This window comes from Schistocerca piceifrons, chromosome 9 (genome assembly GCF_021461385.2).
Source record: "Schistocerca piceifrons isolate TAMUIC-IGC-003096 chromosome 9, iqSchPice1.1, whole genome shotgun sequence".
Classification (NCBI taxonomy): domain Eukaryota; kingdom Metazoa; phylum Arthropoda; class Insecta; order Orthoptera; family Acrididae; genus Schistocerca; species Schistocerca piceifrons.
In genome coordinates this window covers 130,219,807-130,235,784 of record NC_060146.1, presented here as the reverse complement: position 1 = coordinate 130,235,784, position 15,978 = coordinate 130,219,807, and the positions used below count along the sequence as shown (strand labels likewise).

The 15,978-nt window shown below is 38.3% G+C and overlaps 1 protein-coding gene across 6 annotated transcripts in view; it reads left to right on the top strand.

The window, feature by feature from the left end:
* LOC124717211 (pyruvate carboxylase, mitochondrial) overlaps nucleotides 1-15,978 on the top strand; it is a 371,895-nt gene that overhangs the window by 324,684 nt on the left and 31,233 nt on the right. For all 6 annotated transcript variants that reach the window (XM_047243993.1, XM_047243997.1, XM_047243992.1 and 3 more), the window contains one exon: nucleotides 15,109-15,490. In XM_047243993.1, coding sequence (XP_047099949.1) covers nucleotides 15,109-15,490 — 382 coding nt within the window. The remainder of the gene's footprint in view (nucleotides 1-15,108; nucleotides 15,491-15,978) is intronic.

The window sequence follows — 15,978 nt, the reverse complement described above, 5'->3', positions numbered from 1 at the left end:
GGTGCAGTTGCAGGGTGATGTGAGTTGTCTTGAGGAGAGAGGGCCTGAATCAGCTGCATTTAAACCAGCTGTATTTTGGAGATATGTGGATGATACTTCCATAGTGTGCCTTACGGAGAAGGTAAATTGATGGATTTTCGTCACCCACCTCAACTCCATTCGTAACATTATTTGGTTCACTGCGGAAATAAAGATGGTTGTCTGCTTTCTTGGTAGTCTTGGGTATACAAAAGTATGAAAGCTCTTTGTGGCATTCAGTTTACCGTAATCCCACTCTTACTGATATGTATTTGCAGGCGACAAGCTGTCATCACTCGTTGCAAACTATGAGTGTGCTTAAAACACGTGTACACAGAGCTCTCACTGTCTCTGATCTCGGTAGATTGTCTTTGGGTGGGCAAGCTCTTTAGGCAGTGTTCAGGAAACGGATGTTCCACCTGGCAGATTAACAGGGCATTGTCAGTTAAAACCAAGAATCAGGCAGTGGATAAAGAGGAGAACATGCTGGAAAAACCTTTAGTTTTTAGCAGCAACAGAACTTAGTTCTACTTACCAGAATACTAAAGCTCTATTACCTTTTGTTTATAGTACAAGGAGGTCTTTCAGAAATTAAATTTCTCTAATTCTTTTAGAAAAGTAAACATATTTAGCCAGAAATATAGTGCATTCGTGACAGCTATGACATAACAATTGTTTGATGACAGGAAATGTCTTGAGTGTTATCAGTAGAGCTGCAGCAGTGGGTGAAAATGGTAACTATTATTATTTCTCCCACCAACAGCAAATTTCACACTGTGCTAAAGTTTCTTAATGCACAAAACACAGCACTGATCAAAATCCATCAGGTGTGTGGACCGAATGAGATTTCCATCTTTTCTTGCACCTCCCTGTTTTCATGTTAGCATTTTTGCAATAACATAGAGCTGGAGACTGTCATACACTGGTTCCATTCCCAGCTGATAGGCATCTACAGCACAGGAATGTGAACATTGATCCCACAATACAAGTGCCCATTTATAGTGGTGTATCCCTTGGCAATAAAGCTTTTAAACTTTTGATGCAAAGTTTTTAATAATGTGTTCTGATGAGCACAGCTAACTGTTCAGCTGTTGGTGATGTGGATTGTCTTAATAATAATCATTGCTGATGGATAATCCGTGGAATTTCTTGTAACAGTTAAGATGAATAAGATCTTTCATAATTTTTTGCAGTAATAAAGAGTCCATTGAAAACGTTGCACTGTTTAAATTCATTAACAAACATGAATGTAGTTGTTAAATGGCATAAAAATTTAAGTTTTATGTTTAAACTTTAAAACCATGTAAATGAAGCATTCTTCGTATTTCTGGAAATTAATTCATTCATCTGATCTGTTCAGATGCTTGAAAGCAGATGTGTACAAACTATTTGAAAGATTTTGTTGTGTATTCAGTTGAAAATTTAAACTAGAATTTTTTGCTGAATTTAAGATCTAGCTGAAAAAACTGGAATAAACTGTTGAGTAGACATATTTATTTCCTTGTAATTTAATCAGTCATGAAAGTCTGTGATGTAACATAAGAGACTGAGACTGTGGGGTAAGTGTCTGGTCAGTCAGTAAAGTAGAAGTTGCTGAGTGCCATCAGAGTCTGTACTGAATATATCAGTAAAGTACATAGCAGTGGGTGATTTTTATTATACTGTGTAATGTGTATTCCCATTCCATACATAGATTGAATATGGGGTGGGGGGGAGGGAGGGCGGGGGGGCTAGGTGCAAGCCGTTGTGGCAGTTGTTTTGTCATTGTTCAAAGGGGAGTGGTGTGGTGGTATATAGAGGAGTTGATGGGTATCCATAGAAATCACTATGAAAAAAAAATTTCTAAGTATGTCTTCATGAGATATTGGAAACTTGGGGCCTTTCTGAAGGTGTTGAGTCGATAGGTTGAAAAATTTGAACTGGCTTTTTCTTGAAGTTCAAGTGAGACAGTTACATGGTGCCTCATTCTTCTTGAAAACTGCTCTTTTGTGATTTTAACAGTAAGCCTGTCCTCGATGCATTGTGCCTCGTTTAGCACCTACTACTAGACTTGGATGATTTTTGTCTCAATTTGAAGCCAGTTAAAGAAATAAATGATGAAACACGCAGCTCTTCTTTGTATCTCCAATAATCATCTCACCTTTAGTGTTCCAGTCTAATGAATGGTCTAAGAATCAGTCAACATATGATTTTATCATGTACTTCCTCTGTGGTGGAATTACATTATCACAAGATTTTTTTCCCATAAAACTGCCAGATATTTGTCTTTCGTAAAACTAGTTGTACATTTTCATTTCACGTATTGCTCTGGATGCACACCTTAGATATTTTATGGAAGTTGTCAGTCTCCTGTGTTTGATTTGCAATTATATGATCAATAACAGTCTTTTAACATGATCTTAGGATATACTGAAAACTGCTGTCACCTCTCACAGCTTAAAGATATGAAGTCTTCATTTGCAAAGCTTGTTAGATATTTCATAAACTCATATTTTGCTTTCAATAAAATTTTTCTGGGTTTGTGACCGCATTGTCAATGTATATAAAACTACCAACTTTTGGTCCCTGTTGCAAGGTACCTAGTTCAGGGTGTTTTGTTTACTGTCGGTAGTTTTATAAACATTGACAATGCAGTTACAAACACAGAAAATTTTTTTTGAATGTGACAGTGGCTGCGAAAGCCTATGTTCATATTTTACTCATTAAATATCAGTGAGGAATAGTTCAGATGTAATTCAGAAAAAAGTTTGTCATGGAAAGTTAACAAAGTAATTTATTTAAGAAATATTGCATATTGCAGTTTCTTTGTAGAAACATATCTGGTTTGAATGGCCCAACATCTAAGATCATTCAGAATTCTGGCATAGCAATCTATTCTTTTCAAATTGTTGTTTTTTTCCATCCTGGACTTCCTATTTTTTGAATTTCCAAGTTATGGTTTCTTGAAACGATAATGGGACTTTACGGACACCCTGTATTTAGATTTACACTGTTTATGGCACAGTGTGCCTGGTGTGTGTTACCTGCCACTGATATAGACCTTGAGGTAAATCATTCGGATTTACAGAATTCAACATGAGAATATATTTACTGGTTTTGTTGGAGGACAGTTTTCTGCAGGTCAGTACAAACTGCTAATTTAGTGTGCCTATTCTCAAATATTCGCTGTTAGTCTCAGCAGAAGAGCTGCGTGTGTATTATGCATGGTGGTACTTGGTTCCTTCTATATCGTTTATTTCTTTTAGGGTGCATGTAGTCTACCTTTCAATTATTTTGCTGAGGTTTGTGGTATTTTTATTTATATATGTTTTATGTTTTGTGTTTGTGTTTCTTTCTGCACTACTGCCCCTACGCTGCAACTTGAAATTTCAGATTTTTCGGCGCAGCACGGGTAACGGACAATGAATCGGAACCGGAATATCCAGGTTAGTGTATCTCACATCTGCTCTTTTCCTATGCATGCAGATAGTACTATCTTTTTTACTACTACCTCCATCTAATTAATGTAGCTATATAATATCTGAGCTTGTCACCATTGTAAGTTCAATCTTTCATCTTATTGTTGAAAAGATAATGTTTCTGGCCAAGTTGCTGTAAAATGATGTTGAATTGAGAAAAACCTTTCATTGCCATTACATAAACGTTGCTATAAAGAAATTAAATATATTTGGTATCTGATTTATTTTGAGCACTCCAAATGACAAGAGCGAAATAAAAAATGAATCGAGCAAACGCTAGTCATATACAGTCGATGTTCCTAAGACGTATTGAATCTCACCCTTTATCTGTGATAGTGATGTAGATTGAAGCAACAAATTAAAATATGTACCAGCACCAGGATTTGAACCAGAGTCTCCTGCTTAGCAGGCAGATGCACTAGCCGTTACAGTACACTGGCAGTGCAGTTATTACAGCTGCACAGAATACCCTAGTATGCTCCCTCACCAATACAAATTCCAACTAGCGCCCCAGTTCATTGCTGTGCCCCTTCTAACTCGCATCAGTAGTAGTGCTGAGGCTCTCCAGTATTGAAGTAGCATCGTGGCAATGAGTTAAATGGAGTTAATCTTACCTGTACCTCAGGTGTAGGTGATACATTAATCAAATACAGTGTGGGGTATGGCTAGTGCATCTGTCTAGTAGACCCAGCTGCAAATCCCGGTGCTGCTACAAATTTTAATTCACTCCTTCAGCCTACATCATTATCCAAGCAAACATTGTTTAGCTATTAGGGGGCATTAATCAGCATTACTGCTCTTCGTGTTACTTTATTATGAAGTTTTTAAATAGGACCTTATATCTTTTTAATTTGATGGCCCACTTCTTCTGTTCAAGACTTCAAAAGTTCCATTAGTGTAAGTGTGATGTAAACACAAAATTAACTTTGACTCTCCTGTGCTAGCACACAAGTGCAAGTATCCAGGGTAATGTAACTCATCTACTTGCTGGAGTTGAGAGTAAACCATGGAAAAAAACTTCAACTCTCTGTTGAAGAGTAGCATTTCTACCTTCTCTTTGGTGGCGTACATTGTAATTACACGGTGTTTCAGCTGAAGAGGGTTCACTGAAGGACTAATCTGCATTTTCCTTGTGTTTCCATTTGTTTACCGTGAACTCCAGTAAGTGGACAAGTTAAGTGACCCCAGGAATTTTCTGTGTGCGTTAGTAGTATAGGACAGGTGAGGCATTCAGTTGTGTTTTACATTTTTAATATCATGTTTGCATACATGGGCTGTTCAAAAAGTAAGATGACATTTCAAATTGCACAGGCAGCATACATGCAATTATCTCCATCCATCTCCATCCATCTCTCTCCCCCCCCCCCCCCCCCCCCTCTCTTACACAGACAGACAGAGAGAGTACTGCTGAGCAACATCACAGTTGTGGCATGCCATCAATGAAATCATTGATCACCTAGTCCAAATTGTACCTCTCTTCAATGGAGATTTTGCATAAGTTACGCAGAGTATGTAATCATCGTCAATGACCAAACACAGTTCATTTTAATTGATCCCACATGTTTGATTGGGTTCGTGTCCAGGGAAAAGGCAGGCCACTCCATTATGGTGATCCTAACATGCTGAAGGAACATGTTCATGAGAACAGCATGGTGGGCATGGAAGTTACCATCCATCAAGGCAAAATTGTCAGAAAATGTTGGTTGCATGGTCCCACTATTGGTTACAGAATCTCATCCTTATACAGTAGAGCAGTGAGATTGCCCTCAAAAACCACGAGAGGCCCTGTGTAATGCCGCGCCGGAACATCACTCCACCACCACCACCTTATTGCATGTGTGGGGCACAGTGTAATAATATTTCTATATTGCCAGATTGTCTAAAGACACATTTACTGTGATTATCAGGGTACAAGCAAATCAGAGTTTGATCCATAAACAACATATGATGCCAATCCTGGGATGGCCATTCTGTAAGAAACACAACTGCACGACGTAACAGAGTGATGTGGAACTTTTGTGAACATTTGTTGGCGATTATTAGGTCACGCACCAGCAGATATCTCACAAAGTTATTGCCATTGCAGTCCCAACTTGAAGACATACATTGTCCCTTAGCCTGGTTCTTCGTGCAAATAAAACAATAAATCCAGACAATAGCTGTACCCTTTCTTGAGACATATACACTGTTCCTAGCTATAATACTTGCTTTGTTGGGTTAGCCGTTCAACATAACGTTATAACACTTTACGAGTAGATTACGACAGGGTTTTAAATTGGGACAATAATTATAGGAAATACTGAAAATCAGGCTTTTGTTGCTCCTGCAAGTTGTTAGATAGGCAACCTGCAGTTGGTAATTCAATGACTGTTTTAGCCATTTAGTAATATAGATACTACAGATGTTAAAAATAGTTCTTTTAGTTCAGCTTCTTTGTAGAGCCAACAGAAAATGCAATACTAGAAATAGTTCATTCATGTGTACAATATTCAGCAATCTAGTTAGTAAATATGTAGAATTTTAGTACTATGTTGGAATAAATATGATCAAATCTCTCTCTTAATTGTGCATGGGCATTTGTTACAACCATTGTGGGATATTTGTTGTTCTCTCATTCTTATGTCATTTGGGATATGTTTTATACTTATGGTTGTGGGAGAACTCTTCACTCTCTATACCTCAGTCAGATATCAACAGTTTTGCTGTGGCTAACAGTATCTGGATTCAATGGGGTTTGTGTCACTGTACACTTTCACTTATGTATCTGAGATGAAATACGGACACCACCACTTGTGAATCTCTTTAGTAACCAGATAACTTTATTTTTGTGCTGTGTTATCTTGGAAATTATATTTAAATTCATTGATAAAGTAGTGCCGCTAACTTTTTGTCTTGTGATAGAATTTTCATGAAGCCAGAAGATAATTCTTCATTTTATACCGGCCAAGAATACACTAACATGTAACTTGCCCTTCAGTGAATCAAGTAAATGAAAAAAATTCTATTTTGTGATTGAGAGTGTGTGCATTTTAGCAAATACAGTTAATTTGTATTTCAAACTAATGCCATCACTATCACAGTAATGCAAAAACATTATTGATAAATAGTGTTCAAACTTGCATGATGTGGCTAGGTATATGTGCCCAAAATGTTCTCATGCCTTAGCAAATAGATTTTCTGCCCTCCTCTTCTACCCACCTACAACTTATAATGCAATGACAGGTGTGTGTGACCAGATATATTGTAATATTTCGACAAGGGTACGTCATTTAGACATGTAAGACTTCCGTGTCTTTCATGTTTGTGCCTGACAGTAATAGCTATAAAACCAAAGTTGTGATAGTGTGAAATGAATTAATATTAACCCCATGACATTGTATTTAAATACCTTACTGATTCCTTTGAAATCGTGTTTAGTAAATAGTAGCTAGTATTGTTGTTTTTAAATATCAGCTAGTATGATTGTTGGCTTTGGTAGATCTCATAACAGTTTTCAAAATTTAGAGCAACACCACAATTTCTACAGTGCTGTGCACTTTAACTCCTTTTTCTATCCTGCAATAACTCGCCATTTGATGCTATTGGATTAAAACATACAGTCAAATGGCAGAAATTGCATCAAAAACATAAAAAATGCTACCTGACTGTGGCCACCAATGATGGAAAAATCATGAATAGTTTCTGTTGGTATTTTTGTCCTGCATCCCTCCATTAGGGGGCTCCCACCCACTCTTCCCCGTACCATTCATGAATAGTGTGGGGAAGAACCCACTGTTGACAAACCGTGGTGTGAGCTCTAATTTCTTTGATTGTCTTATCATGGTCATTTCATGAGGCATACATGTAAGGATTACTATGTTACCTGATGCCTCCTACAATGTACACCCTCAGAATTTCAACAGAAAACATCTCTGTCGCACACGCTGCCTCTCTTGTAGCATCTGTTACTGGAGTTTCAAGAGCGTCTGTGTAGTGCCCTCACTCTTACTAAACAACACCGTGACAAAACATGTCGCTCTTTCTTAGCTCTTCTTTACCTTCTATTAATCCAGTGTGGTAAATAAGGATTTCAGACTACTGAGCAGTATTCAAGAATTGTCTAACAAGTGTTTTGTAAGCCACTTCTTTCATGGATATATTCTTCCTATGAATCTCAGCCTAGTGTCTGCTTTTTGTGCTATTTGTTTTGCATGGTCATTCCAGTTTGGGTTGTGTTGGACAATTATTTCCAGTATTTGATGGTTATTACTGTTTTCAGTGACTTTTCAGGAACAGAAGATCAAAAAGTAATGGATCGCTTTTGCATAACGTGTTACATTTATTTATGTACAAGGTCAGCTGTCTGTCGGTCATCTGCTGGTCCTGCATTTTGCTACTTGTACAGTGTTCAACCTTCTTATATGCAACAGCATCATCTGTGAGCAGCCTCAAGGAGCTTTTGACATCATCCACTAGATTGTTTATCTACATTGTATGGCCTTATAATATGCCGTTGTGGTACTCCAAATATTATCTTTACATTTTTCGATTTTGTGCTATTAAGAACAGTGTATTTTGTTCCATCTGCTAGGAAGCCCTGAATCTACTCAGAAAATCTTGTTTGAAACTTCGTAAGTTCATATTTTATGCACTAAATGATAGTGTGCAACTTTGTCGAATGCCTTCTGAAGTCGAGGATCGCAGCATCAACCCGTGTGCCATTGTCTGTGGTGCTCCTAATTCCATGGATGAAAAGAACAAGCTGGGTTTTACAAGATCTCTGTTTATGGGGTCCATATTGATTTTCATAGCAGAGAATTTTGTTCTCCAAAGACATCATAATGAATCATGAAACATGTTAGATACTTCTTTAACAGGTTGATGCCAGTGATCTAGGCCTATAATTACGTGCATCTTCCCAACAACCATTTTTGAAAACGTTAATGACCAGGTTTATATTTTCTCCCATTTGCTGTGCTCCATTGCTTCAGTCGTCTAAAATAAATTGCTGTTAGAAATGGAGCAAGTCTCACAGGCATCTCATCTGGTCTGATGCCTGAGTGAGTTTTGAATCACTGAAAACACTTCTATTGAACATAATTGTTGCATATGCTAATAACAGCCAAGCGAATCGGACATAGATGTTGCTACCTAGATAGGGGGCAGCACATGGAAGTTTGGCTACAGCAGCACTTTCTGGATGCAGAGCTGATCATTGCTTCATACATTGCCTAATGCATCTATATGGGCTGGGATTACTCAAGCAGCCTGCTTCATCCTCTGCTGAATATTTCTGAAGTCTCCTTCTGTTGCTCTAAGATTTGTGTCTGTTAAGACACACATTATTGTAGAAGTAAAAATTAGTTTCTGACGTTGAAGCTTCTCTGTCAGTTAATAGATATTACAAATCCCGAGATATGTTTTATTTTTCTACAATAGTTACTGATCTGATTTTAGTAACCAATTCCAAAGGGCACTGTCACTTTCTTTGGGTTTGGAAGAACTATCAGTTTTAAGTCTTGTTGAAACATAAGACTAGCTTTCCATCTGCTGGTGTAAATGGCTTAAAACTGTTGCTTTCTTTTTCCAGCATGCATGCCAGGCAGCAACTAGAACAGAATATTTTTCCAGACAGCCCATTGCCAACTTGGAATGTAGTTTCCAATAGACTCATAAATTCATGCACATAACCCATAAACTGTTTTTTGTTACCTCCAAGTTGTAAGATAGAGATCATACACCATGTCATTTGGTGGGGACATTTGCCATTTTTCCCTTTTTATAGATGTTGGAACTTACCTTTGTGGATGGCAGGCAGTGGACAGTCTGTTCGTGCCAAAAATCATGATGAAAATTTGTTGATCACTGGTTCTCAAGGGTTCTTCAGGCTGGATCATCAAGGCTTCATGTAAAAGTTCTGTTAGCAATGTAAGTTTAGTGCAAAAGTGTTGTGAAGAGCAACTTTCTTGGTTTGGATTATTTAACCCATATATTATGTTTTTAAAATTACTTTGTAAAGCAATCCCTTAAAGGAATATTAAAGTACAAATATATGTTGCCGTACTGCAATTTCAGTAGAATGCTAGAGGCGGCACCGAAAATGATTGTGACATTATTTGGAGCATTTCTGAACAAAATAATTTTGAGTATTAGGCCTCATTATTATAGACACTAAAGCAATTAATTACTGAAATTTTGATTAACTTTGCAGTGGTCTTCTTCAGTGTGCTTAGTGCTGGATACTGGTGAATGTCTTCCCCTATATACTGTCTGTTTGTTATTAGTGGCTACTGATGTCATATCTGGGATGTCATTGGACAATTTGAAAGCTGGTTGCTATTAAGGGGAATAGTGTATGGTAGGCTATTGCCCATGGTGCTCTAGTAGGAGGTTTGTATGTAACTCCCAAAGCAACATTTCATGTAAGTGGATGTAACAACAGGGACATACAAATAGTTATGAGGTGCAGTGATACAGAAACTCTTCCTTTTGCTCACTTATATTCTGCGAGAGTCATCAGCGACCATGTAGGCAATGTTGTGTCGTGGAGGAATTAAACCCATATTGCATTGTGGTGTTCAGATCTGAAATCTGTTGAGGCCCATGAAGGATCCTAGAGACACTCTTCACGCTGCAGGCATCTACGAACTTGAAAGTGAATGCAGTGAAGTTTGTTTTGTGAAATTGGGAGACCCATTGGCATTCACATTTCATAGCTTGAATGTTACATACGGCTGGGGCAGGGGAACAGATCAGCTGTAGTTGGACACCACCAGGAAGGTGGCCATCATGTCAGTTTAAAGAACCTCGCGTGCATGCTTGGCGGCCATAGATGTAGCAGCATAAAATGAGGGGAGGTTATCAAAATAATTAAATGCTCTAACTAATTGAACAGAGAGGATGGCTACAACTTACCTACAGCCTGCCTGCCAATGATCCAGCAGAAGCAGACAAGGTGTGTTCGCCAACCAGCAGCACCACTTGACCCTGGCTTAAAAGCATAAACAGTGGCTACTAGATAATAGCTGTGTCTCTTCACGGAAGGAAAATACGAGGGTGGTTTGAAACATTCTCTGAATGGAATAGAAAAAATTACTTAAGTCACTGAAACTTTTTTAGTTTTCAATGTAGTCTCCTTGTAGATTAGTGCACTTGGTCCAACGATGTTCCAGTGCCTTGATCCCATCTCCATGATTTACTTCCATGCCTGCAAAATAGTTGTCAACTCCAGCTATCAGTTCTTAGTTTGGAGTGAATCTTCATCCACGAAGAAAAATTTTCAGTTTTGGGAAGAGATGGACATCTGACAGAGCCATACGAGGGGAATAAGGCGAGTGTGGCAACAATTCATACCATAGTTCACGTAATTTTGCCATGGCGACGGCACATGTGTGCAGGCACGCATAAGGAGCCGTGGCACCCATCTTACAGATAATTTTTTCATTTCTAATTCTTCAGATAAAATGTGATATGCCCTTTTAGATGACATCTGGCAAGCGGGAGCAATTTCACTCAATCGGCGATCCTACACGTCCATTTTGTGTACTTTCACAATGATTTCTGGAGTAGTGACACCTCTTGGCCGACCTCTGCGCGGATCATCGTCTAAGCTCTCCCAACCAAATTTAAATCATTTGTCCACTTGGCAACAGTGGAATATGAAGGAGCAGAGTCCCCAAGTATATTCTGGAAATCGGCGTGAATGTCCTTTGCTGTTATACCTTTCTTTACAAAGTACTTAATCACAGCTCGAATCTTGACACTCCCATCCCCACCCCTCCATCCTCACTATGCGGGAACAACAACAGAGCCACATCTCTTCCAAGACGCCACAGCTCTCTTCCAAGAGCAATGACACGGCATGTGTTTACAGTTAACAGTCCATCAATATCACCTGAACAACTCATTGCGCTAGCGCTGATCTCTCTTGGTGATGCCGAGGACTTTTCAAACCACCCCCGTACTTCCACTGGGTACCAGCTGCTGATTTCCTGTTGCCATGCCTCAACCATGCCCCCCCCCCCCCCCCCCCGAGATAACTGAACTAGACAGCATGGAGGGGAAGACATTCACCAGTATCCACCAGTTAACTGCCTTGAAGAGAACTGCTGCAAACTCAGTTGAAACATCAGCAGTGGTGATGTAATTTAATACTCAAAATTATTTTATGCAAAATGACAGTGGCCATTTAACCCTATGAACATGTATTCTTTGGAGGAAGAATGGTAAAAAATTCCCTTGAAAACGATTCAGGACCTTCATTTATCCATTCTGATATGTCTGGAAGCTGTTTTAAATGATAAATTTACTTACACTGTATTAGATGTGGTAATATAGTGTGTTTTTGGTGTTTCCATATTTTTGTCCGGATCCTATGATGTAATTATATGTAATTTATTTGGTTAGTGATTCCAACGACCTTCACAACATTGAAAAATCCTGCAGTATGCAATGAGCCAAACATACTATGAAAACACAGAGTAATACAACAGCCCATAGAAGAAATACATACACAGTTACATTTTTGCCATTGCTGTAGGAACAGCTCAGCAAAGCACCACAGTGTCGCACTTCCATTGTATTCGGTGAACTCGTACACCAGGTGCCTATTGTCAAACTATTCCTCAGAAACCCTACCTGTAGTACTGCTGTGTGTCACTGTTAATGTACAACTAACACTACAGGAAAAACAAACCCAAAAGAGAACCGTCCAGTGTTGATGTTAAACATCCCTTTCTCTCAACACATACTGATCGTACAGAAATAAATGAGGTATTGGTAGGAAGGTCTTTTAACTGGCTTCTGACATTATGTACCAATGTTGCACCAAAGCTTACTATATGTGGAAGATTGTAACATAAGGGACTTTTTAACTACCACAGGCAAAAGGGCATCATGGATGACCAGCATTATACCTATATTTTATGTAGCTAACTCACTAATCACGAATAGGAAACCCCTTTGTCTTATTACAAGTACCATTTTATTTGTTTTCAAGGACTCATTAACTGGATAATTTGTATACAGCATTGTTGTAGATAATAACTGTGGCCACTGCGATAGTCCACCATCTCCTCCTGTTGTACAAACTGACTTTTCTAAACAAATATACATTCTGAAATGACAAACATGTTTGTCATTGTCACCTCGAATTGTGATTTACCTAGTGCCTCTATGGCCTAAAGTGCTTACATAGAGTATGAAGTGCAATTAAAATCTCAGAATACAGTTAGAGAGACCTTAGTTACATGCCAGGTACTAGAACACTATGTTCTAATCTATACATTCGCATTTATATAAACCTTTGTATTTTATATTCGTATTTCTCATTAAACTTCTCTTCTGCCTCAGGAAACATAAATATTAAGATTGAAAGTTAGAAATTGTAAGCATTTGATGACAGTCGTATACCATCATGAGCAGTAAATTACACTTATTTACTTGTTTTTTTATTTATTTTATATTTTTTGCTCATTTTATATTTTTTGCTCATTAATTATTGACACCGGGAAGACTGCTGTAATACCACAGATAAACTTAAACATCTGATTCAAGCATACCTTTTCAGTTAACAAGGAGACAATTGCCTATCAAGATTGAATATGCTATCACTATAAACAAGTCACAAGGACAAAAGCTTCAAAGAGCAGAACTGTATTTACCAAATCCCACCTTTACACTCGGACAATTGTCTGTAGCCTTCTCAAAGGTAACTAAATCAACTGATATTTTTGTATCCCTAAAAAAAAAAAAAAAAAAAAAAAAAAAAAAAAAAAAAAGTAAAAAAAAGAAATCAAAAAGTACATGACTATTACATTCTTACATCAGATACCCTTTACACAGAAGCATTATAAAGCTCTGTAAAGAATTTTGTTCAAAATTATGGGCATGGAAATGTACAGGCTGTTTGGAAATTCCCGTTACAAAATTACAGGACTTGCAGAGGGGAATTAACATGCAATATTGTGCATTGGAACCCATGTCCAGACGTGTACCATTTCCTTACTACAACCATTTGAAAACATGATGGTAAAACATCCACTTTTACAAGTAATTGGTTAGACATAACCCAGTACATCACTTGTTAAACACTTCCACTAATTAATAGATGAAGGAGTTGCTTCTGTATGTGTTGACAAGCATGGTAAAGTACAGCCTCTTCAAATTTGGGTGTGCTGCATCTCCTAGGAGCACCACACTCGTGCCTGCTGACAGTGAAGGTACCCTTTGTCAAAGCTATTGTGTAATTGTGGCGAAATGGGTATGCAATGGAATCCGACATAGTGCAGAACTATTTTGATAAATGCGATGAGCGCATTACTGTGAGCTTTGCCATTCAGATGATCATGTTGGTGTATTCTGCAAACGTGTACTCAACTTTGTTGGTCCAATGCTCATAGACAGGTGAATGAGGCTCAAACAAGTTCAGAGAGATAGGATAGTTGTCAAATGACATCAGCCAATCCAATGTAACCAACCCCCATAAATTGATGATAATTATTTCAGTGTTCTTGCATGTTTGATCATGTTTTCTCTTCATTCCCACAACTACCGTTATCCCAGTGACTACACTTGTTCCAAATACATCGTTATTTAGATCTGTAAAAGTGCAAAAATTTCACACAGGGTCCTCTGGTGCGGGGTTAAATGCAAAGAGTAAAGTTGATGTCACTGATGTGTGAATGATCTGAACAAATTTATTTCCAAACTAGACACACAGCACATACTGATTACATATGCGCCATTGCACAAATGTAAATGATGCTAGAAAATCAGATGAAATGCAGTTACTCTGTAATGAACTGCCAGAAACTACACCTCCCTTGTACTAAAATCCTCAGAAAATATCTCTGAAGAGCCTCTGAAATTTTGTCAGATTTCAGGTTCTCCCAGTATTGCTGGCTAGCCGCATTGCCTGGTGTTCCTCAGGGTGTTGAATATCAGTCACACATGTGTTGTTACATTTTGCGATAAGTACTGTATCTCACGTGTTTCTGGAGAATTTGTGTTATATTGTGTTATGTGTTACATTGTTTCAGCTCAGTTTTCCCCTTTTTCAAGTAGGACTGTGCTTGAGTATGACTCGAACTGTTCAAAGTGTTAATGTTACATTTCAGGAAGTCTTGGATTCTGTTTGATCTTTTGATTGGCCCGTGATCTAGACACCTGTGTTGGTAGTGCATCGACAACTTGCTTCAGCATTTGTGTAAAATTGTGGATTTTAATAATAAAATAGCTGTGAAATTTGGACTAAAATATCTTGTAAGGTATGTTTCGTGTGTAGCAATGGCAAATAATCAATAAATAAAAGTTTGCAATCGTGTCTGTCAAATTCTTGAGCTTTCACTTATCTTGCGATCTAGTGATGTCTGATGGTACTATCTCCAAGACAAGTATTGCCACTGTAACAACCTTTCCCTTTTGTATATATTACATACATATATGTTTAAAGTCAGATTACAAAATCTTTAGTAGACAATTATCTTCTTCTTGTTTTGAAGGTAAAGTGTGCAAAATTTCGTCAAGATTGGAATAAAACTATAGATTTGTATGAATTACAAACAGACAGACCCTCTTCTTTGTACATATAGATAAATGTTTCAATTTACAGTTTAAAACATCATTTCTGAAAATTTTGCTTTTCTGCATACAGAACTGGCACCTCCGCCAGGTCTTCGTGACATTCTGAAGAAAGAAGGACCAGAGGGTTTTGCCAAGCATGTCCGTCAGCACAAGGGGCTCCTGCTCATGGACACAACATTCCGTGATGCCCACCAGTCCCTACTGGCGACTCGTGTCCGGTCGCACGACTTGCTGCGCATCTCTCCGTATGTGGCCCACCGTTTCTCTCCGCTTTTTGCAACTGAGAACTGGGGCGGGGCTACCTTCGACGTGGCGCTCCGCTTCCTGCACGAGTGCCCCTGGGAGAGGTTGCAGGACATGAGAGCTGCCATGCCTAACATACCTTTCCAAATGTTACTGCGAGGTGCCAATGCAGTTGGGTACACAAACTATCCAGACAATGTTGTGTACAAGTAAGTTACAGAATGAAATTTGATAGTACTTCATAGTAATAAAGTGAACCCTCCAAGCCAATAGTTCCTGTGCTTATGCCAAAACTACTGTACTTTACACTGCCAGTGGTAAAGGGATGTGTCATTGTATTTAAACTGCTACTTTACAGGTCTTATTTAAAAATAATAACTGCAGGATTTGTGAACAGTAAACCTTAATAATGTTTCAAATATAAGTTATAAGTTAAAATGAACGTCTAGTTGAGTAACTATAAAATGCTCTTCAAATCAATCGTACACTACAGTGTCTTCCTGCGAGCTTTCAGCAGTTCTGTTCTGAGAAGTGGTGTGAAGAAGAAATGGCTTCCTTATTCTTTCGAATTTTGGTTAGCTGGCACCTGCATAAAACGCAGACTAACGTAGGCATATAAGGCATTCGTGGTAAAGACATGTTTACTGGTTCAGACCTAAGAGTTAATTTGAAGCAGCCGTAGAAAAACCAGAACAAA